At 43.2% G+C, this 24,130-nt stretch overlaps 1 protein-coding gene across 8 annotated transcripts in view; it reads right to left on the bottom strand.

The window, feature by feature from the left end:
• Positions 1 to 1,525: 1,525 nt before the first annotated feature.
• ALDH18A1 (aldehyde dehydrogenase 18 family member A1) overlaps positions 1,526 to 24,130 on the bottom strand; it is a 120,635-nt gene continuing 98,030 nt past the window's right edge. For 7 of the 8 annotated variants that reach the window (XM_074959577.1, XM_074959576.1, XM_074959585.1 and 4 more), the window contains exons 13-18: positions 16,921 to 17,058; positions 16,567 to 16,762; positions 16,291 to 16,412; positions 9,040 to 9,226; positions 8,602 to 8,697; positions 1,526 to 2,473 (exon numbers count right to left, since the gene is read on the bottom strand). In XM_074959577.1, coding sequence (XP_074815678.1) covers positions 2,292 to 2,473; positions 8,602 to 8,697; positions 9,040 to 9,226; positions 16,291 to 16,412; positions 16,567 to 16,762; positions 16,921 to 17,058 — 921 coding nt within the window. In that variant the 3' untranslated portion in view covers positions 1,526 to 2,291. Of the gene's footprint in view, positions 2,474 to 2,836; positions 3,079 to 8,601; positions 8,698 to 9,039; positions 9,227 to 16,290; positions 16,413 to 16,566; positions 16,763 to 16,920; positions 17,059 to 24,130 lie in introns of those variants that run through there. The other variant, XM_074959586.1, reaches the window with a different exon arrangement.

The raw sequence follows: 24,130 nt of genomic DNA, 5'->3' as shown, positions 1-24,130 counted from the left end.
AGTCCTGGAGCCGGTTTTGTTCAATAGCTTCATAAGTGATCTGGAGGATGGTGTGGATTGCACCCTCAGCAAATTTGCCGATGACACTAAACTGGGAGGAGAGGTAGATATATTGGAGGGTAGGGATAGGGTACAGAGGGACCTAGACAAATTGGAGGATTGGGCCAAAAGAAATCTGGTGAGGTTCAACAAGGACAAGTGCAGAGTCCTGCACTTAGGACAGAAGAATCCCATGCACTGCTACAGACTAGGGACCGAATGGCTAGGCAGCAGTTCTGCAGAAAAGGACCTAGGGGTTACAGTGGATGAGAAGCTGGATATGAGTCAGAAGTGTGCCCTTGTTGCCAAGAAGGCCAATGGCATTTTGGGATGTATAAGTAGGGGCATTGCCAGCAGATCGAGGGATGTGATCGTTCCCCTCTATTTGACACTGGTGAGGCCTCATCTGGAGTACTGTGTCCAGTTTTGGGCCCCATATTGCAAGAAGGATGTGGAAAAATTGGAAAGAGTCCAGCGGAGGGCAACAAAAATGATTAGGGGACTGGAACACATGACTTATGAGGAGAGGCTGAGGGAACTGGGGATGTTTAGTCTACGGAAGAGAAGAATGAGGGGGGATTTGATAGCTGCTTTCAACTACCTGAAAGGGGGTTCCAAAGAGGATGGCTCTAGACTGTTCTCAGTGGTAGCAGATGACAGAACAAGAAGTAATGGTCTCAAGTTGCAGTGGGGGAGATTTAGGTTGGATATTAGGAAAAACTTTTTCACTAGGAGGGTGGTGAAACACTGGAATGTGTTACCTAGGGAGGAGGTGGAATCTCCTTCCTTTGAAGTTTTTAAGGTCAGGCTTGACAAAAGCCCTGGCTGGGATGATTTAATTGGGGATCGGTCCTGCTTTGAGCATGGGGTTGGACAAGATGACCTCCTGAGGTCCCTTCCAACCCTGATATTCTATGATTCTATGACCCTTAACCCCTGACCCTAATCCCTACCCTAACCCTAAACCCTCACCCTAACCCCAACCCTAAACCCTCACCCTAACCTAACCCCTAACCCATTCACACCTGTGTCTTAGCCTTCCCCAAGAGGAAACAGTTCCTTTTCACCCATTAGGTAACAATGCAGCATATAGGGGAAACTGAGGCACACATAGGATTAATAAAAATATTACATAAAATTCCCACTTTGTCACAGATGAGAACAGATGAGGTTCCTAAAATGATGAAGTCTAAATTTAAAAAACCCAGATGCAGCTGCAGTTTGGAACTGAAGTACACGAGCCTTTAACCATTCACAGCAGAATTACGCTGTATTAAATATTACTGGTGTTTTTTTTGTGAAAACTGAAAATATTAAAAAAATGCATGGGTGAAAAGTTTAATCATGGGACCAAGAGCCCCCATATATTTGGCATCCTTAATTAGGGGAACTCACTCAAGAGAATTACAATTTTATATCAAGCAATCCACACATTAAGATCCAAAACCATTTTGCGTTAACTTTATTTTGAAAAACAAGGAAATTAAAATAGTTTCCATTCTCTTTTGGAGGTGATTAAGTTTCATATAAAATCTAAGAGCAAAAATATTTGTTACAAATATTAATAAAAGGGTAATGAAATCCACATAATATACAACTATGAAATCTGTATTAGTCAGCAATTAAAAGAAATCAAAGATTAAAAACTATCTCATGGTCAAAACATTTTTATACATTTGGAATATTAATTCAGTTGCATCATTTAACATTTAAATACAGAAAAAAATAATTGTCACAGCACTTTTGAATTTTCAAAAGCTGCCAAGATCCTAAGTCTTAAAAAGACAAGTTCAGAAATGCCATATCTTCTCTCTGAATTGAAGAGTTACAGAAAAGGAAAAAAGATGTTTTAAACCAACAGGAAGGCATTAAGAAAAACAAATGGCTCCACCCCTAAAACCAAGCACACACATACTGTATCACACAGAGCAAGGAAAGGAAAAAAGGCAGAGGAGAGGCTTTGAGACCTTTCTATGGTTTTGAGAGTGCAGGGCTGTGGTATCAGGGTACCCTATCTGCAACAGCTGCATTTGTTGCTGCACAAGGAAACCGTAAGCAGGAGCAAGAACTCTCAGGCACAGATACGATCACTTTGTCTTAATTTTACTGCAGTGACCAAGAAAAACCCGGAGGAGCCAAAATGTAGAGACAATGTGTCCGAAGGTAAAGTACAATCTCCTCCCCAGAGAGAGCTCTGAAGCCTGAACATCCTCAGTAAACATTTCACACTCATGTGCTCTCCTCAGATGCTCTCAGTTGGTGTTTCTCTGAGGGACAGGAAGGGTCTCATGAAGAAACTTCATACTCCCATGCTCAGAGAAGTCAGAAACAACATGATTCTCCCCTTTCAGCAACCACTTTGTAGTTAATAGCCCTTCAATTCCCACCGGCCCACGGGCATGGATACGAGAAGTACTGATTCCAACCTCTGCACCTGCAACCAAGAGGGAGGTTTAGATACAAGATGATAAAAGGGAGTTTTGTGCACAGTTAGCTCTTTGCTGGGAGCATTTTCTGCCTTTAGTTCTATAATTTAATTTCTTCTAAGAGGGAAAGAGAAAAGCCATTGGCTTGTCTTTCCCATTCCATTTTCGCAGGGTCCAGAGCAGTATTGTTCGATTTATAGTTTAGAAATTAAAGTAGTATTACACTGCAGACACATGTATTTTTTTATTATTCATCACAAAAGCATCGTTTCTTTAATATTATTCCTACTGCTCGTCACATTTCATTTTTCAAAAAATGTTGAGTCCATAAATAGATCCCAATCTGGCACCTTAATTTAAAGAAGAAAAATCCTAACTTGCTAAAATTGAGACTGTTTGTGCTTTAGTGTCTCTTCCCTTCACACTCTAGGGTAGGGTCTGACAGGATATGAAGTAATGATGTTTATACCATGAAGCAGCAGCTGTGGCCAGGCAGTGTTTCAGTTGACAGAGTCAGAGCAGCTACAGAGGCAATCTGCTGCAGTTGTGCTCCAAACAAGTGTGCTTCCTCCATTCTCTCTATGCAAGTCCCAGAAGCCTGGTGCTGCTGCTTCTTTAAGCACAAGAGCAGTCATCAGTTCCTCTACAGCACTGCCTTTTCTTTCCCCCTAACTTCAGTTCTGACATGCACTATAAGGTGGGTAGAAAATTGGCTAGATTGTCGGGCTCAACGGGTAGTGATCAATGGCTCCATGTCTAGTTGGCAGCCGGTATCAAGCGGAGTGCCCCAAGGGTCGGTCCTGGGGCCGGTTTTGTTCAATATCTTCATTAATGATCTGGAGGATGGTGTGGATTGCACCCTCAGCAAGTTTGCAGACGACAGTAAACTGGGAGGAGTGGTAGATACGCTGGACGGTAGGGATAGGATACAGAGGGACCTAGACAAATTAGAGGATTGGGCCAAAAGAAATCTGATGAGGTTCAACAAGGACAAGTGCAGAGTCCTGCACTTAGGACAGAAGAATCCCATGCACCGCTACAGACTAGGGACCGAAGGCTAGGCAGCAGTTCTGCAGAAAAGGACCTAGGGGTTACAGTGGATGAGAAGCCGGATATGAGTCAACAGTGTGCCCTTGTAGCCAAGAAGGCCAATGGCATTTTGGGATGTATAAGTAGGGGCACTGCCAGCAGATCGAGGGACGTGATCGTTCCCCTCTATTCGACATTGGTGAGGCCTCATCTGGAGTACTGTGTCCAGTTTTGGGCCCCACATTACAAGAAGGATGTGGAAAAATTGGAGAGAGTCCAGCAGACGGCAACAAAAATGATTAGGGGACTGGAACACATGACTTACGAGGAGAGGCTGAAGGAACTGGGATTGTTTAGTCTACAGAAGAAAAGAATGAGGGGAGATTTGATAGCTGCTTTCAACTACCTGAAAGGTGGCTCCAAAGAGGATGGATCTAGACTATTCTCAGTGGTAGCGGACGACAGGACAAGGAGTAATGGTCTCAAGTTGCAGTGGGGGAGATTTAGGTTGGATATTAGGAAAAACTTTTTCACTAGGAGGGTGGTGAAACACTGGAATGCGTTACCTAGGGAGGGGGTGGAATCTCCTTCCTTAGAAGTTTTTAAGGTCAGGCTTGACAAAGCCCTGGCTGGGATGATTTAATTGGGGATCGGTCCTGCTTTGAGCAGGGGGTTGGACTAGATGACCTCCTGAGGTCCCTTCCAACCCTGATATTCTATGGTTCTATGACATTTTAGTAGCTAGTAGCACTGCCTGCTGAAGTATGTGTGAGAGTTGGGATGGTAAGACACATTCATTAATTTCTAGTTCTACCAACAGGATAGATAAAAACAGTTTTTAAAAAATAACAATTTCATTTAAATAGGTTTATTTTTTTTAAAGTATTTAACATTAAATTTAAAATTATGGCCACCTGTGGCAAGCCATAATGTACTATAATCTAGTAAAATGATTTTAAGTTAAATGAAGATAATACTCAAGCAGCACATGCTTGCTGCAGAAGTTTTAAAGGAAGCCAAACCACTGAACTAGTGGAAGTCACTGGCTAAGTACCTAGTGCCAGAGTTTGTTGTGGTGCTAAAGCAGCTTTTGACAGCAGCAGCCTCTTCTGTAGATGCAGAAAGAATATTTTCTATATTTCAGTTATTTTACAGTGTCATGGCTACTTATTTCAAAGTTGAAAAACTAAGTAGGTGTTGAAAAATCAGGAAACCTTGTTTTCTTCTTCCAATCTATGAATAAAGAATGAGTTCTGAGAACATGAGATTGACTATTTCTAAAATTTTCAATGACTTGGTGATTAGAAACAATCAGTTCTAATCACTAACTACAGATAATACTTGCTTTAATAAATGAGTTAGTTTTAAATATAAAACGTTTTGATCATTTTTTTCTTCTGATTCAGCACATTTAAGGTTGCTTTATTAAATAAACCAATTTTAAAATGCTGTTTTTGTGCATTTTAATTGAATTCCAATTTCCATATAAATGGAGTTTGACACAAATCATGAAAAATCATTCCGATTTTAAATCGACTGACCCTAGCAATTCTTGAGAAAGTGGCCAGTGAAACCATTTTGGAACTGTAACTAAGGAGAATGCAAAATGGAATAAAAAACCATTGTGATTTTAGGACATGATCTCTCTTGAATCATAGAACTGGAAGGGACCTCAAGAGGTCATCTAGTCCAGTCCCCTGCACTCCTAGCAGAACTAAGTATTATCTAGACCACTCCTGACAGGTGTTTGCCTAACCTGCTCTTAAAAGTCTCCAATGATGGTGTATCTCGGGGGAACACCCTGCATCCCCATGTTCATCCTTATATGATTGTGTGGTATCCAATGCAAAGTTTGTCATGTCTGGTGTCTTCGGAAGGCTCATGATGCACTGAACATTGATGTTATAGGTTGTAATTTCATGTATAATAGTTATGAGGCTGAAAATGCGTCCTCATGGTTTAAAACAAGCCCAGGCAAAACTCTCCAGGAACAGAGGGGCAAGTCACACCTCATCAGGGCATGTATGGGACAAACCCAGCCCAGCTTCACAGGAACAAAGGACACTGGCCTACACAGCAACAAAGGATCTGTTGGACTGTTGAGTGAGTCACTCCCCTTCCCTTGGTCAGTTGGGAACTACAATGAGGTAATGCTCACCTGACCCTGAAAGGGGGTGAGGGAGGGGGCAAAGCCAAGAGGGAAGAAAGAACATGATAAAAGGTAGAGACATTTGCCATGCTCTTCCTCTCTCTTCCACCTTCATCTATAAATATCACCACCAAGTGACTGAAGCATTGATCAAAGGGGAGAGCCTGGCTGAAGGACAACCAGCTAGCCTGTGGTGAGAAGCATCTAAGTCTGTAAAGGCACTGAAAAAGCGCTAAGAGCAGCTTAGAATGTTTTGCTTTTATTTCATTTAACCAAATCCGACTTCTTGTGCTTTGACTTATAATCACTAAATCTATCTTTTGTAATTAATAAATTTGTTTGTTTATTCTGCCTGAAGCAGTGCCTTTGGTTTGAAGCATGTCAGAGACTCCCCTTGGGATAACAAGCCTGGTGCGTATCAATTTCTTTGTTAAATTGACAAACTCATTTCAGCTTGCAGCGTCCAGCGGGCATAACTGGGCACTGCAAGATGGAGGTTCCTAGAGTTGTGTCTGGGACCAGAGATATTGGCTAGTGTCATTCGGTTGCACAATCCAAGCAGCTTACATGCCAGAGGCTGTGCGTGAACAGCCCAGGAGTGGGGGTTCTCACAGCAGAGCAGGGTAAGGCTGGCTCCCAGAGTCAAGGATTGGAGTGACCAAGCAGATCACTGGTCCAGATAACACCAGGGGAACGTCACAAATGGAGATTTCACAACCTCCCTAGGCAATTTATTCCAGTGCTTAACTACCCTGACAGTTCGGAAGTTTTTCCTAATATTCAACCTAAACCTCCCTTGCTGCAAGTTAAGCCAATTGCTTCTTGTCCTATCCTCAGGAGATTAAGTAAAACATTTTTTCTTCCTCCTCCTTGTAACAACCTCTTACATACTTGAAAACTGTTATGTCCCTCCTCAGTCTTCTCTTTTCCAGACTAAACAAACCCAATTTTTTCACTCTTCCCTCATAGGTCATGTTTTCTAGACCTTTAATCATTTTTGTTGCTCTTCTCCGGCCTCTCTCCAATTTGTCCACATCCTTCCTGAAATGTGGCACCCAGAACTGGACACAATACTCCAGTTGAGGCCTAATCAGTGCAGAGTAGAGCGGAAGAATTCTTGTGTCTTGCTTACAACACTCCTGCTAATACATCTCAGAAGGATGTTCGCTTTTTTTTTTTTTTTTTGGCAACAACATCACATTGTTGACTCATATTTAGCTTGTGGTCCACCGTGACCCCAAGATCCCTTTTCGCAGTATTCCTTCCTAGGCAGTCATTTCCCATTTTGTGTGTGTGCAACTGATTGTTCCTTCCTAAACGGAGTACTTTGCATTTGTCCTTATTGAATTTCATCCTATTTACTTCAGACCATTTCTCCAGATCATTTTGAATTTTAATCCTATCCTCCAAAGCACTTGCAACCCCTCCTAGCTTGGTATTGTCTGCAAACTTTGTAAGTGTACTCTGTATGCCATTATGTAAATCACTGATGAAGATATTGAATAGAACCAGACCCAGAACTGATCTCTGTGGGTTCCCACTTGTTATGCTCTTCCAGCATGACTGCGAACCATTGATAACTACTCTCTGGGAATGGTTTCCCAACCGTTTTGCACCCACCTTATAGTAGCTCCATCTAGGTTGCATTTCCCTAGTTTGTTTATGAGAAGGTCATGCGAGACAGTATCAAAAGCTATACTAAAGTCAAGATATACCACAACTACTGCTTCCCCCCATCCACAAGGCTTGTTACTCTGTCAAAGAAAGTTATGAGGTTGGTTTGACACTATCTGTTTTTGACAAATCCATGCTGACTGTTACTTATCACCTTATTATCTTCTAAATGTTTGCAAATTGGTTGCTTAATGATTTGCTCCATTATCTTTCCAGATACAGAAGTTAAGCTGACTGGTCTAATTCCCTGGGTTGTCCTTATTTCCCTTCTTATAGACTGGCACTATATTTGCCCTTTTCCAGTCTTCTGGAAACTCTCCTGTCTTCCATGACTTTTCAAAGATAAAATTGCTAATGTCTCAGATATCTCCTCAGTCAGCTCCTTGAGTATTCTAGGATGCATTTCATCAGGCCCTGGTGACATGAAGACATCTAATTTGTCTAAGTAATTTTTAACTTGTTCTTTCCTTATTTTAGCCTCTTCTGATCCTACCTCATTCTCACTTGTATTCACTATGTTAGACGTCCAATCACCACCAACCTTCTTGGTGAAAACCGAAACAAAATCATTAAGCATCTCTGCCATTTCCACATTTTCTGTCATTATTTACCCCCCCCCCCCCCCCGGCCCCATTGAGTAACGGGCCTATCTTGTTCTTGGTCTTCCTCTTGCTTCTAATGTATTTGCAGAATGTTTTCTTGTTACCCTTTACGTCGCTGGCTAGTTTGATCTTGTTTTGTGCCTTGGCCTTTCTAATTTTGACCTTACATACTTGTGTTATTTGTTTATATTCATCTTTTGTAATTTGACCTATTTTCCACTTTCTGTAGGACTCTTTTTTGATTTTTAATCATTGAAGATGTCCTGGTTAAGCCAGGGCGTGTGGTGCTATGCGTATGTACTCAGCGCCAATGAAGCATCAATTTTGGTTGGGGGATCTAAATGCTACTGAAATTTAGCAACATTACATTTTTGTTCTTCAGTTAATCGGAATGTCAAATGGCATAGTATATTTTTTGATCCTGCCCCAGTTAATTCCATCCACCATACAGACTGTCTCCTAGTCCTATTGGGTGAAAGGTCTAAGTTTCTACTTTTACTACAGTACCTTCTGTAAAACTCTTTTCATTGGCAGGCAGGCAACACTGTGATAGAGAAGGGACAATCCCATCCTCCAGGATTCAGGCAGGCATGCTTTATCAATACTTAGGGAAAAGAGTTAAAATCCCAAATTCAGATCCCCAGCTGCAAGCAGCACAAAATAATTCCATTTAATCCCTTACCAAGTCCAAACCGATATCCATCGGAGAATCGGGTGCTGGCGTTCCAGAACACACAGGCACTATCCACATGCTGGAGAAAGAATTCTGCGGTTTTCTCTGAGGGAAAGAGAAAAATCTGAACAGACACAGACGGAACAAGGCACTCATACCAAGTAATGGGTGCATTATGAAAACCTGAACAGATGTAATGCAATGTGAGACTCTTAACTGAGCAGCCATGACCAGAACAATGCTCACACATCTCTCCACAGCACAGACATCAAACACAAAGATCTGCAAACAGGAGAATGAGGGACTAGGAGGAGGAGGAAATGAACGACAAAGTTCCCCACCCCTTGTAGGGAGAGCTACTACTGCAGGACAGGTAAAAGTGCATTTCACACACCGGGTGTCTGAAAGTTAGACTGTTGATTGACTAGAGCCATTCAGGTCACTAACCATTCTCTGTGATGATAACATCTGTGTGTGAACTTCCGTACTTGTGGATATGATCAATTGCTTCCTGGACACTGTCCACCACCTCAATGCAACACTCCAGATCCCCATATTCTGTGCGGAGAGATTTTACTTCTGAAGGGCTGAAAGTCAAATACGAAGCAAACTTGGGTCCAGCATGAATCTTCACCTGCAAGAACAGAGGATCTGATAGTATTTATCTTTTTTTAAGTGTCTTCCAAGCACTTAATGGCCACTTCTGAATCAGATTCTTACTAGAAGCAGTAAGCCAACTGCAGCATAAAGTTCTTAGCTTATCTGGACTCCTGAATGGAGGTTTATGTCATTACCCGTAGGAGCAATTTCAGGGAACTTGATGGCCCAGGGAACTAGTAACAGGATAAAGACTTTGAGTCATGGTGGCTAGCCAACCGAACATCAGCTCTCAGTATGATGCTGTAGCTAAAAAGGGCTAACACAATCCTTTGATGTATAAATAGAGAAATATCAAACAGGAATAGAGAGGCAGCATTACATCTAATACAGCACTGGTGAAATCACCACTGGAGTACTGTATCCAGTTCTGGTGTCCATATTTCAAAAAGGGACGTTGAAAAATTGGAGAGTTCAGTGAAGAGCTACAAGAATGACCCAAAGTCTAGAAAAAGACACTGAACAACAAGAGACTTAAGGCACTCAACCTATTTAGTTTGCCAAAATGAAGATTAAAAGGAGATTTCAATCAGGACCAAATGTCTTTCTGGAATATATGCTTTAGTCAAACATAAGTTACTGGGTTCAACACAGGAATAAGTGAATGACATTCTCTAGCCTATGTCATAAAGGAGGTCAGACTAGATGAACTAACAGTCCATTCTCTCTTAAGATCTATTAGTTTAAGCACAGCTTCTAACTAGCTACACAGAGGAAAGATACTGGAGGACTAGTCTACCAGATGGAGGCATAACACAATCCAAAGTCTGGAAGATGAAGCTAGACAAATGCAAATTGGAAATAACATTAACAAGTCTAATAAAAAATTTGAACAGGTTACTAGTCTTCATTACTTAAATTCTTTAAAATTGAGGGGAATGGTCTAGTTCAACCACAATTTATCAGGCTTAATACGTTAATTATCGGTTGAAGTTCTATGACTTGGTCTACATTAAAAAGTTATGTAGATGCCAGGCAGCTTATGTCGACCTAGTTGTGCAACTGAGTCTACGCTTTAATTTGTCTCCCACCGATGTAAGCGCCCCGTTACACTGACACAGTCACACCACCTCCTTGAGCATCGCAGAGCTTCGGTTGACATACTTATGTCAATGCAGTGCGAATGTAGACACTGCATTACTTATGTTAACCCTATCTGTCCTCCAGCAGCTGTCCCACAATGCCCTACACCAACTGCTGTGGTCACCATTGTGAACTGCACTGCTCAAGGGTCGTTGAGACTCCCCTTTAAATCCCTGCACATTTTTGAAATTCCTTGTCCTCATTGCCCAGCTTGGTGAGCACAAGTAGCAGCTCTACATTGTTGAGTGGAGCTGCTCAGCTGACTATGCCGGCTACACGCTCCCGCTTGGAGCAGACAGGAGATACTGGATCTCCTGGGCTTGTGGGGAGAAGAGGCTGCGCAGGCAAACCTTTAAACCTGCTGTAGAAACGTTTCAGAGTAACAGCCGTGTTAGTCTGTATTCGCAAAAAGAAAAGGAGTACTTGTGGCACCTTAGAGACTAACCAATTTATTTGAGCATGAGCTTTCGTGAGCTACAGCTCACTTCATCGGATGCATAGTGTGGAAATTGAAGAAGACATTATTATATACACAGACACCATGAAACAATACCTCCTCCCACCCCACTCTCCTGCTGGTAATAGCTTATCTAAAGTGATCATCAAGATGGGCCATTTCCAGCACAAATCCAGGTTCTCTCACCCTCCGCCCCCCCACAGACAAACTCACTGTCTTGCTGGTAATAGCCCATCCAAAGTGACCACTCTCTTCACAAGGTGTATGATAATCAAGGTGGGCCATTTCCTGCAGAAATCCAGGTTCTCTCACCCCCTCTACAAGCAGATTGCTCAGGAATGCAGGACAAGGGGCATGACAGGGCCCAGCAGCAGTGCTGTGTGAAAGCCAAAGAACTGTGCCAGGCACACCAGAAGCTCAGGGAGGCCCAACAATCAATCTGGTGCCAAACTGCAGACCTGCTGCTTTTACAAAGAGCTGCATGCTATACTCAGGGGAGACTCCAACACCCACACCACTGTGGATACCTCTGAGGAGCCCCAGTCATGGGCCAATGCAGTAAGCAGCATGAAGGAGGAGGACTTGAAAAAGAAAGAGGCGTATGGAAGACAAGCAACTGAAGGAAGCAGCTGTGCAGTGAGCCCGGACATGTTTTTGACTATCACAGTTCAGCCAGTCGAGCATGGGCAAGCCCAGTGAAGGGGAAGGAAACTCAGGTAAGTATGACAGGTTTCAGAGTAGCAGCCATGTTAGTCTGTATCTGCAAAAAGAACAGGAGTACTTGTGGCACCTTAGAGACTAACAAATTTATTAGAGCAAAAGCTTTCGTGGGCTACAGCGTACTTCATCAGATGCATAGAATGGAACATATAGTAAGAAGATTATATCTATACACACACACACACACACACACACACAGAAGGTGGAAGTTGCCATACAAACTGTAAGAGGCTAATTAAGATAAGCTATTATCAGCAGGAGAAAAAAACTTTTGTACTGATAATAAGATGGCCCATTTAGATAGTTGACAAGAAGGTGTGAGGATACTTAACATAGGGAAATAGATTCAATATGTGTAATGACCCAGCCACTCCCAGTCTCTATTCAAAGCCAAGTTAATGGTATCTAGTTTGCATATTAATTCAAGCTCAGCAGTTTCTCACTGGAGTCTGTTTTTGAAGCTTTTCTGTTGCAAAATTGCCAACCTTAAATCTTTTACTGAGTGGCCAGAGAGGTTGAAGTGTTCTCCTACTGGTTTTTGAATGTTATGATTCCTGATGTCAGATTTGTGTCCATTTATTCTTTTGCGTAGAGACTGTAGCCCACGAAAGCTTATGTTCTAATAAATTTGTTAGTCTCTAAGGTGCCACAAGTACTCCTGTTCTTTTTTCAGGTAAGTATGTAGATACATTTTTAATTACAGGGATGGCAGCCTCAAAGTAGCAGGACACATCTTTTGTCTTTTCATTAATTTACTTGTGCTACAAGAGTCAGTGGTACAACCAAGAGAGGTTGCTATCTGCTTTTCATTGCCCTCTAAAGCAGGGGTGGCCAACCTGTGGCTCCGGAGCCACATGTGGCTCTTCTGAAGTTAATATGTGGCTCCTTGCATTGGCACTGACTCCGGTGCTGGAGCTACAGGCACCAACTTGGCTCTGCCACAGGCCCTGCACCCACTCCACCCCTTCCCGCCCCCTCCCCTGAGCCTGCCATGCCCTCACTCCACCCCAGAGCCTCCTGCACACTACAAAACAACTGACCGGGAAGTGCGGGGAGGGAGAGGGAGGGCTGATGGGGTGAGCGGTAGGTGCTGGGGGTGGGGGAGCTAATGGGGGGCTGTTGATGTATTACTAAAACAACAAGGAGTCCGGTGGCACCTTAAAGATGAACAGATTTATTTGAGCATCAGCTTTCGTGGGTAAAAGCCTCACTTCTTCAGATGCATGGCTGGTGTAGTGTGCCTCCCCTCCAAGCTGCACTGTCGCCAGGGCATGAAGCCTTTTTGGCTATGGCTTTCCTGGGTCTGATCTCTGAGCATTCAATACCCCTGTTCTCACCGTGCACTTCCTGCAATGGGTCCACCTGGATGGGACCCCTGGGGAAGCCAGAGAGGCCCTGCACCCCAACTTTGCAGTCAGCAGTGACTCTCAGCCAGCATTGTAAAACAGAAGGGTTTATTAGTTGACAGGAACATAGCGTAGAACAGAGCTTGTTAGCACAGAAAGCAGGACCATTCAATAAAGTCCATCTTGGGGGGAGGGAACCCCAGAGCCTTGGGGTCCTGACCCTCCCCATTGAGTCTCAAAAGAGGAGACTGCCCCGCTTCCAGTGGCCTGACCTCCGATACACTCGTTGCCCCTCCTCTGGTCTTTGTCTTGCTTCCTGGGCAAAGTGCACCTGGTCGCATCTCTCTCCTGGTTCTCAGGTTACAAAGGGGGATCGGCCACTGCCTACGTGCATGCAGCTGGACCCCCGAGGGTCTCAGCAAAAGTCACCCCCTTATCCCCACCACGTAGGCATTGGTGTAATACACAGGGAAACTGAGTATTCATGCAAAACATTAAGGCTCATGTATATCATGACAAGGGGAAAAAACCCGCTTTGTCACACCTGTTACTGCACCGTGTCACACAACTCACAGGATCATTCACAAACACAATTAATAGGTGCATTGACAATGTTACATCCCTACATGTACACCAATCACCACACAATTCTTACCAGGCCACAAAAGAGTAGGGCCAGGTAGAGCACACTACAGCAGTGGTGGGCAACTGGTGGCCCGTCAGGGTAATCCACTGGTGGGCCGCGAGACAGTTTGTTTACATTGACCATCTGAAGGCATGGCTGCCTGCAGTTCCCAGTGGCCATGATTCACTGTTCCCGGCCAATGGGAGCTGCGGGAAGGGGCTGCCAGCCTGCACTTCTGTCACGTCAGTGCACTCTTATTTTGGTGTCCCTGAGCTGGAGGTCTGGGGCTAGCTTCACATACAGATCCAGGAAGGTAGCCTCGCACATCCGAAAGTTCTGCAGCCACTGCTCGTCATCCCAAACGAGCATTAAAATGCTATCCCACCAGTCAGTTCTTGTTTCTCAGGTCCAAAAGTGGTCCTCCACCAATTGCAGCTGCTCTGTAAATGCCACCAACAAGCTTGAATTGGTTCTCGCCATGTCCCACTGCAATCTAACCTCCAAAGAATCATGTTTTCTTTTCATTCAGTTCTTCTTGCAGATCTGCAAACACTACAGCATTGTGCACCCTGTGCTTGCAACATTCATGATAATAGTGCAGAGCTGTGCAGGCTCTATGCTTCTGTCAGAGATGGCAGTCAGCAAGAAGGACTGTGAGGGTTTGTGAAATTTTGAAAAAAAAAGGTGCAAAAATTATGGGATACAGATAACAGTATGGGATGGAGACAGTTGTAAACTGGGAAGTTGACTCACACCTGCACAACTTGTTTCAGCCCCTCATGCATTGCCAAAACTTCCGAAGAGACAGCATGCTGAAGGATGGCAAGTTGTAGTGGGATACCTACCTATGGTGCACCATACTCTGCATCTGTCAAGGTTCCTTCCCCACTCTGAACTCTAGGGTACAGATGTGGGGACCTGCATGAAAACCTCCTAAGCTTACTTTTACCAGCTTAGGTTAAAACTTCCTCAAGGTACAAATTAATTTTACCCTTTGCCCTTGGAATTTCCACTGCCACCACCAAACTTTAACTGGGTTTACTGGGAAACGTAGTTTGGACACGTCTTTCTCCTCAAAATCCTCCCAACCCTTGCACCCCACTTCCTGGGGAAGGTTTGGTAAAAATCCTCACCAATTTGCATAGGTGACCACAGACCCAAACCCTTGGATCTTAGAACAATGAAAAAGCATTCAGTTTTCTTACAAGAAGACTTTTAATAAAAGTAAAGGAATCACCTCTGTAAAATCAGGATGGTAGATACCTTATAGGGTAATTAGATTCAAATCATAGAGAATCCCTCTACGCAAAACCTTAAGTTACAAAAAAGACACACAGACAGGGATAGTCATTCTATTCAGCACAGCTCTTTTCTCAGCCATTTAAAGAAATCATAATCTAACACATACCTAGCTAGATTACTTACTAAAAGTTCTAAGACTCCATTCCTGTTCTGTCCCCAGCAAAAGCAGCATACAGACAGACACAGACCCTTTGTTTTTCTCCCTCCTCCCAGCTTTTGAAAGTATCTTGTCTCCTCATTGGTCATTTTGGTCAGGTGCCAGCGAGGTTACCTTTAGCTTCTTAACCCTTTACAGGTGAGAGGATTTTTCCTCTGGCCAGGAGGGATTTTAAAGGGGTTTACCCTTCCCTTTATATTTATGACAGCATCAATACAAGCGGTCCTGGTGAGTATGTGCACCACTGACACAAGGAGCCAAATATGCCCAAGGACAAGTGATGTATTAACTGTGGCAGTTATATGATGTTATAACTTGAGTCAACAAAAGTTTGTAGTGTTGACATGCCCTAAATCAGAATTGTCCCTTCTTGTCTTAAAAAAAATTCTATTAAGTATATGAAGAATTGACAATATTGGTCACTGAAACTACCCTGGACACATTATTGTGGACCACCAGGACTGGCATAGTTAAGGTTTAGACCAGCTTTCTGTTTATTGTTTTCTTAATACGTACTTTGGAATTTGTTATCAGGACACATGGCTCACCTTCTCTTCAACCGTTTATTTCTTGCGTTAATAAATCACAGCCTGCACATTCTATTAGCATAACATGTCATACCATGTAATGTTCACAAACACGCAAGGTCTAACTTGGGTGTACAATCCTACATTTCTCTGCAACCCACAGCATTTTAAAAATGCCCCTGTCCACAGACTCTTCTAGTAACGCCTGCTGGAACTGCAATACCAGTTTGAAATTCAGGAAATAATTTATTAGCTTTGCTCTGTTGCTTCTCCTGAGACACTAGGGGAGCAGGATGGGCAGGTGCAAAGACATATTGGCATATGGGGGTGGGGGTTAAACGAATGGGGAGCAGGTGCAAGAAGAAGGAATAGGAGAGTGGTAAGAGAAAACAGGAGAAATGGGTAAGGATCAGACAAAGAAGAGGAACAGACACCAAAAGAATGGGTGCAGGCCTGGTGGGCTAGTAGCAGCATATGGAGAAGGTCAGGACCAATAGGGTCACTTGCTCCTAATTCCAGGAGGTGCACAGAAGAGAACATATGTAGCCCAAGGGAAGGAACAGGATTCATGTTATTCACAAAGGACCACCTAAGGCTCAGCAGCAGCATGAGTTCTGAAGGAACTACTTCCAGGATCACCTCTGTGCAGCACCTTGGGTGCCCCGATGCTCATATCTCAAGATGGGATGACATTTGCAATACCATCATTTGATTATAAGCCACTGCAGAGACGAGCTGCACATTTCAGCCAGTCCCTTTGTCTGCCAAGCCAGATTACTAACCAAAAGTGATTCTCTTTACTAAGTGAGCTGTGCTTGACTAACCTGTTCCACTCTCAACATATCGATGATCTGGTCAAACAAGGGTGTTCGCAGCAAGTCTCGGTGAATTAATAGCGTTTCCAGAGCATTACAGGCAGCAGGATATTCACACTTTGAATCTCTGACTGGGATTGAAGAATGGACAATTGGTTACATACCACTTCACATTAGAAAGGTGTTGAAAAGCACATGAGCAGATACAGCTTTGTTGACCATATCATGCATTCCATATCAAACTCAGTCCAACTCATCAGAATTAAAAGGCATCTCCCATCTTACCTATTCTGGTGACCTTCTCTACACTGGCCTCTGTATCCACGTATACATGGCAGATCCCTTCACTGTGCCCCATAACCGGGATTCCTTTAGCAGCTTTCTGGATATCCCTAACCAGCTGAGAAGAGCCACGTGGAATGATCAGGTCTATCAGTTTATCCAAACGGCAAAGATCTTCTACTTCCTCTCTGGTGTTTACCTGGAGTAACCAAGCCAAGACACTATTATAGACTTTGAAGGACTTTGAGCATGGTATCATCCAGAAAGTACTGTATGTGTACTGCACACATATCCTACATTCATGAAAGTACTGTATGTGTAGTGCGACAAATCCTAGATTCATTTCGAGGCACTCACCAGCTGCACTGCATCCTTGACCCCATGGATGGAAAGTGCTTCTTGTGTTAGATGGTGAAGGATTTGATTGCTATGTGCTGCCTCTTTCCCTCCTTTAAGTAATAAGCCATTTCCACTCGCAATCGCCAAGGCAGACACCTGTCACAAAAGGAGAGAAGAGATTAGCACCACAGAATACATCTATTAATACAGACATAAGATTCACTATCTTCTCTCACTGGGGAACTGTTAGGCACCAAGCACACAAAGTTCCTCAGTTGAAAATGTAAAATATTGCAGAAATAAGTCCATAATTTTCAAAATACTGTTGGCAAGGGACCAAGGGCTGGTGGATATGTCAAGTGACATGAGACCTTTGGAAAGAGGTATGGAATGAACTGGATAATTGTGTGGGTCATCTTCCTCAGGAAAATAAACGTAAGTGTAAGTTTGTTAAATGAATTGACTACTTTCCATAACCTTCCATGGGATGTTAAGTGTTGAACTTTTCAAAAGTGTTCAAGACCAAAGTGCATTATTGTGAAGGATTAGAGTTAACTCATGCTCCCCTAGAAAAGAATTAATTTCGTCAATTGCTACCTGAGAAAGTGCCTACTTCAGACAGGAATTAAAATGTTCTTTGATACCTCAAAGAGTACAAACAGAGACTGACCATCATGAATGAGACTGACTAGGTGGCAACTAATGGTATAGGTTCATGTGTCAATACTACTGCACTGGATTAGGTTCTTAAAACAAGATTCTCAAATCCACTATGGTCACTTTGTGCCACTCATTCTGGCCAGTGGGGCCAATGAACAACTCCCCCAAGTGGGGAACATCTTCTGCAGTGTGTTGCCTAAAATAAACAAGTTATCATAGACCTACTAGATACAAATTACCCTATGAAAAAAAAAGAGTACAACTATACGTGCCTTGCCCCACCATCACCACTTTGATTTTATTTTTCAGAGATTAAAGGCCAGAAGGTAGCATTAGAGCCTCTAATCTGACCTTTCATAGAACACAGGCCACAGAATTTCACCCAGTTACCCCTGTATTCAGCCCAGTAACTTGTTGAACTACAGCATATCTTCCAGAAAGGCATTCAGTGTCCATTTGAGGACACCACGATATGGAGAATCCACCACTTCCCTTGGTAGTTTGTTCCAACAGCTAGTCACGCTCACCAATACATAGCTGTGCCTTATTTCTAATTTGAATTTTCTAGTTTTAACTTTCAATCATTGTTTCTTATTGTGCCTTTCTCCACTAATTTAAAGGGGCCTTTAGTATCCAGTATTTTCTCTCAGTGTAGGTACTTATACACTGTAATCAAGTCATTGCTGATCTTTTAAACGTTGTATTCCTTCCCTCTCACCCTGCATCTCCATTTTGTTTTTAGACTGTAGACTTCTTTGAGGTAGGTTTCAGAGTAACAGCCGTGTTAGTCTGTATTTGCAAAAAGAAAAGGAGTACTTGTGGCACCTTAGAGACTAACCAATTTATAAATAAATTTATAAATAAATAAATAGCTTAGTCTCTAAGGTGCCACAAGTACTCCTTTTCTTTGAGGTAGGGAATGTGAAAGACTGTCTGCATAGTGCAGTGCCTAGCACATTCTGAAATATAATTATACGGCATTTTACTAATTTGTACACAAAAAGTCATATTCAAGTAATAGTAGGGTCATAATTTCAAACATTCAGAAGTGCAGAAATGAAAGTTATGGTTCTCACAGTAACATTAACTTTGCCCTCATTGTGTAACATGTAAAGTGTTATGGTTATCTGCCTGAACACAGCAAACTACTATACACTGAAAACTAAAACTGGAACAGAAAACATGGCATGCGTGAAACACGTTAACATTATTTATGTTACAGGAAAGGAAAAAAAAAATGTGTTTCCTTGCACAGTACAGAGGAAACTGATGTTCTGATCTCTTCTGAAAACCCGGCATCCTGCTTTTTGTCTCCTGCCTGATCTTTCTCTTAAAAAAAAAAAAAAAAAAAGACACTAAAAATACTATATCTTAATCTGCTCCCCAGTGATGGTTAGGTGAGAACATTTTAACATTTATAATGACTTTTGCTGGCGAGACATTCTGCTCTCTTCCTCCCAGACCAGCTCTACCGGTACTTTGATCTTTAAGCCTAGATCTCCCTGGGTCTTGTGTTTAACAGCAGATATACAAACAAAGACCATCAGTTAGTATCAGAGAGATAATGTGGGTGAGGTAATCGCTTTTGTTGGACCAACTTCTGTTGGTCAAAGAGAAAAGCTTTTGAGTTACAAAGAGCTCTTCTTCTGGTATTGTGCATTAAGAGTTCGCTTATTAAATTTGTGGATGACACCAAGCTGGGAGGGATTGCAAGTGCTTTGTAGGATAGGATTAAAATTCAAAATGATCTGGACAAACTGAAGAAAAGGTCTGAAGTAAATAGGATGAAATTCAATAAGGACTAATGCAAAGTACTCCACTTAGGAAGGAACAATCAGTTGCACACTCACAAAATGGGAAATGACTGCCTAGAAAGGAGTCCTGTGGAAATGGATCAGCGGGGTCATAGTGGATCACATGCTAAACAGGAGTCAACAGTGTACCATTGTTCCAAAAAAAGCAAACATCATTCTGGGATGTATAAGTAGGAGTGATGTAAGCAAGACACGAGAAATAATTCTTCCGCTCTACTCCATGCTCATTAGGCCTCAGTTGGAATATTGTGTCCAGTTCTGGGCGCGACATTTTGGGAAAGATGTGGATGAATTGGAAAGAGTCCAGAGAAGAGCAACAAAAATGATTAAAGGTCTAGAAAACATGACCTATGTGGGAAGACTGAAAAAATTGGGTTTGTTCAGTCTGGAGAAAAGAAGACTGATGAGGGACAACGACAACAACAACAGTTTTAAAGTATATAGAAGATTGTTACAAGGAGGAGGGAGAAAAATTGTTCTCTTTAACCTGTGAGGATAGGACAAGAAAGAATGGGCTTAAATTTCAGCAAAGGCGTTTAGATTGGATATTAGAAAAAAACAAAAAAACCAGCTTCCTGTGAGGGTAGTTAAGCACTGGAACAAATTGCCTAGGGAGGTTATGGAATCTCCATCATTGGAGATTTTTAAGAGCAGGTTAGACCCTAACACTTGTCAGGGATGATCTAGATAATACTTAGTCCTGCCTTGAGTGCATGGTACTGGACTAGAACATCTCTCGAGGTCCTTCCAATCCTACAGTTCTATGATTCTATGGCCATTCATCAGCCTGATGACCCCATTTTGTGTTTGTGAAAGGTGTTGAACCTGTCAGCTGTGTCTCCTTGGAGCAGCTCCTTTCCCTTACATAAATGGACAGCATAAGGTAAATTACTAGGATACTGTGTCCAGTTCTGGACTCTACACTTTAAAAAAAGGTATGGAAAAACTGGAAAGAGATCAGAAGAGAGCTACACCAATGATTAGAGATCTAGAAAGCCTGTCTTGCAGTGAAAGATTTAGGAAACAACCTATTCAGCTTATCCAAGAAAAGCTTAAGAGAGGATTTGACCTTGGTCTCTTAGTAATTCCATGGTAGATTTCTGATGGTAGAGGACTCAAATATAGCAGCCAAAGGCACAACATGATCCACTGTCTGGAAGGAGAATTTCAGGCTATAAGTCAAGTACAACTCTTTAACACCAAGAGTAATCAGCAAATGGAACAACCAACTAGGGTCATCGTGGATTTTAAATGAAGATTGGATCTCTTTCTAAGAGATACGCTGTAGCTCAACTGTAAAGTATGGATTTGATGCAGGAATTACTGGATAAAATGGTCTGTGTTACCCAGGAGGTCGGATAAAATAATCGTATTGGACACTTTAGCCTTCAAATCTATGACATAACTGAGTTTAGAGGTAGAGGCATATATTCCCCCACCAGGAATTTAAAGTTTAAATTAATAATTGCTCACATATCAATTATTATTAGAAACATCTCTAGTTCCCAAATGGAGTACAGTAACTCCTCACTTAACGTTGTATTTATGTTCCTGAAAAATGCTACTTTAAGTGAAACAATGTTAAGCGAATCCAATTTCCCCATGAGATTTAATGTAAGGCGGGGGAGGTTAGGTTCCAGGGAAATGTTTTTCACCGGATAAAAGACACTATCTATACACACACTAGATAGATACACACACACACACACACACACATATATGCATGCACTATAAGTTTTAAACAAACAATTTAATACTATACACAGCAATGATGATTGTGAAGCTTGGTTGAGGTGGTGGAGTCAGAGGGTGGGATATTTCCCAGGGAATGCCTTACTGCTAAAAGATGAACTAGCACTCGGCTGAGCCCTCGAGGATTAACACATTGTTGTTAATGTAGCCTCAAACTCTCCAAGGCAGCAGGAATGGAGGGAGGAGAGACAGCATGGCAGAGAGAGACAGAGACACACTCACACACCCCGTGTGTGTTTGTGTGTGGGGTGGGGGGGCGGGGAGAGAGAGAGAGACAGACACACAAACACACGCACTGCCCCTTTAAGCATGCTGACCGCACTCTAAGTACACTGGCTTTTAAAGTAGATCAGCAAGTTGAGACAGCAGCTGCTGCCAGCGAGCTCCCTCTGTCCTCTGTGGAGGTGGGGTACAGGAGTGGGGGGAGGATGACACCCTGACATTAGCACCCCTCTTCCCCCCCCGACACACACAGCAAGCAGGAGGCTCCGGGGAGCAGCTCCAAGGCAGAGGGCAAGAGCAGCACACGGCAGTGGGGGGAGGGACACCCGAACTGCCCGGCAATTGGTAGCCTGCTGGGCGGCTGCCGCACAGGGAACTTAGGGGAGCTGACGGGGGGCTGCCGGCCCACCCTGGTTCCAAGCCCCCACCAGCTCGCTCCAACGGGCTGCTCTTTCTGCAACCAGTGAACAAAGCAGGCGGCTGCCAAGCAACGTTATAAGGGAGCACTGCGCAACTTTAAACAAACATGTCCTCTAACTGATCAGCAATGTAACAATGAAACAACGTTAACCGGGACAACGTTAAGTGAGGAGTTATTGTATTTAAATTAGTAACCCCAAAGTTATTAGCAAGTGTGTGCACACCTTTCACTCTAGCATGTTAAAAAACAGCCTGGCTGGGTCTTAAAATAATTTTTTCTACTTATACTTTAAGCTTAGAAATATCAGGAACATCTAATCTGATCTTCCCTGGGTTTGCTGGAGGACCTGAAGAACCCCTCAAAAGAAGTAAACAGAGCTCTGTGGGGGCACTGACTCTTTAACAGTCTTTTTTTATCCCAAATATTTGTAGGGGGGTTGAGTTAAGTAACTATTATAGAAAAAACTGAAGGAAAATCCATTTCCCACCTTGGTCAGATTTCACTTCCATAGCAATTCAATATTACATCACTGCCCATAACATTCCCCAGGGTAGGCCAAATTTGCATTTCTAATGTAATAAGCAAACAAAGTTATAAGGGGGAACCCCAAAAACTTTTATACCAGATCATAACAAGAAATGCCACTTAGACTCCCTTAGGGAGCTGATGGGCTGGATCTCCAGGGAGGCTACTATGAGGGGGAAAGGAGTCCAGAAGAGCTGACTGTATTTTAAAGAAGCCTTATTGAGGGCACAGGAACAAACCACTCTGATGTGCAGAAAGAATAGCAAATATGACAAACAACCAGCTTGTCTTAACAGTGAAATCTTCGGTGAGCTTAAACTCAAAAAGGAATCTTACAAGAAGTGGAAATTTGGACATATGACTAGGGAGAAGTATAAAAATATTGCTAGAGCATGCAGGGGTGTAATCAGGAAGGCCAAGGCACAACTGGAGTTGCAGCTAGCAAGGGATGTGAAGGGTAACAAGAAGGGTTTCTACAGATATGTTAACACCAAGAACGTGGTCAGGGAAAGTGTGGGCCCCTGACTGAATGGGGAAGGCAACTTAGTGACACGTGATGTGGAAAAAGCTGAAGTACTCAATGCTTTTTTTGCCTCGGTCTTCACAGACAAGGTCAGGTCACAGACTGCTGCACTGGGCAACACAGTATGGGGAGGAGGTGAGCAGCCCTCAGTGGTGAAAGAACAGGTTAAGGACTATTTAGAAAAGCTGGACATGCACAAATCCATGGGTCCAGATCTAATGCATCCGAGGGTGCTGAGGGAATTGGCTGATGTGATTGCAGAGCCATTGGCCATTATTTTTGAAAATTCGTGGCAATTAGGGGAGGTCCCGGATGATTGGAAAAGGCAAATATAGTGCCCATCTTTTTAAAAAGGGAAGAAAGAGAAGCCAGGGAACTACAGCCTCACTTCAGTCCCTGGCAAAATGATGCAGCAGGTGCTCAAGGAATCCATTTTGAAGCATTTGGAGGAGAGGAAGGTGATCAGGAACAGTCAACATGGATTCACCAAGGGCTTGATTTACCAAACCAGCCCAAAACAGCCTCTGTATCACATCCCTGGGCACTCAGATGTCCAAACAACGCAGTTCCCTTAAAGTGCTCAGCCTCAGGTCTCCGTCCAGACACACGTCAGATATGATGATGGTTACAGAAAATATAGATCACGTCCACCACTTTCCCCATATCCACAGAGCCAGTTATCTCATCATAGAAGGCAATCCGGTTGGTCAGGCATGACTTGCCCTTGGCTTCTCCCTCTGTCCGGAGAGTGAACAACCCACAGAACAACAAAACAAATCCTTCCCCCTGAGATTTGAATGTATCTTCTTTCTTCATTGGTCCTTCTGGTCAGGTGCCAACTAGGTTATTTGAACTGCTTAACCCTTTACAGGTAAGGCAATCCAGTACAGCTGCCAAGGAGGGATTTTATGCTACTGAATGGGCTGGCATACATAAAGGTTGCCACCCTTCCCGCTATATTCATGACAGAGCCAAAGCACTAGAAACAGAGCACCAAAGTCATTGACACTGAGGAAGCTCTAGGTGCAGCTTAAAACATCAGCACCAAGAAATACCAGGAGCTTCAATGTCCATTGTTTCTCCCTCAGTTTAGAGAAGAGGTCCCCAAACTGCAGAGCACGCCCCCCCTACAGGGAATGCAGAGGAACATTTAGGAGGGAGTGCATGGCTGGGACCCGGGCCAGACTCTACAGGGGGGCAGGGAGTGAGCTCCACCCAGCTCTACTCCTGGCCCTGGCTGCTGTTCCCACACCTGCTCCTAGCCTCGGCCCCCTTACTCCTGTTCATGTCTTTCTGCCCTGCCCCCCACAT

The sequence above is a fragment of the Natator depressus genome, chromosome 7, assembly GCF_965152275.1.
Source record: "Natator depressus isolate rNatDep1 chromosome 7, rNatDep2.hap1, whole genome shotgun sequence".
In the NCBI taxonomy this organism is placed as follows: Eukaryota; Metazoa; Chordata; order Testudines; family Cheloniidae; genus Natator; species Natator depressus.
The sequence above is the reverse complement of the archived record's forward strand: the minus strand, read 5'-3'. Positions and strand labels throughout refer to the sequence as shown.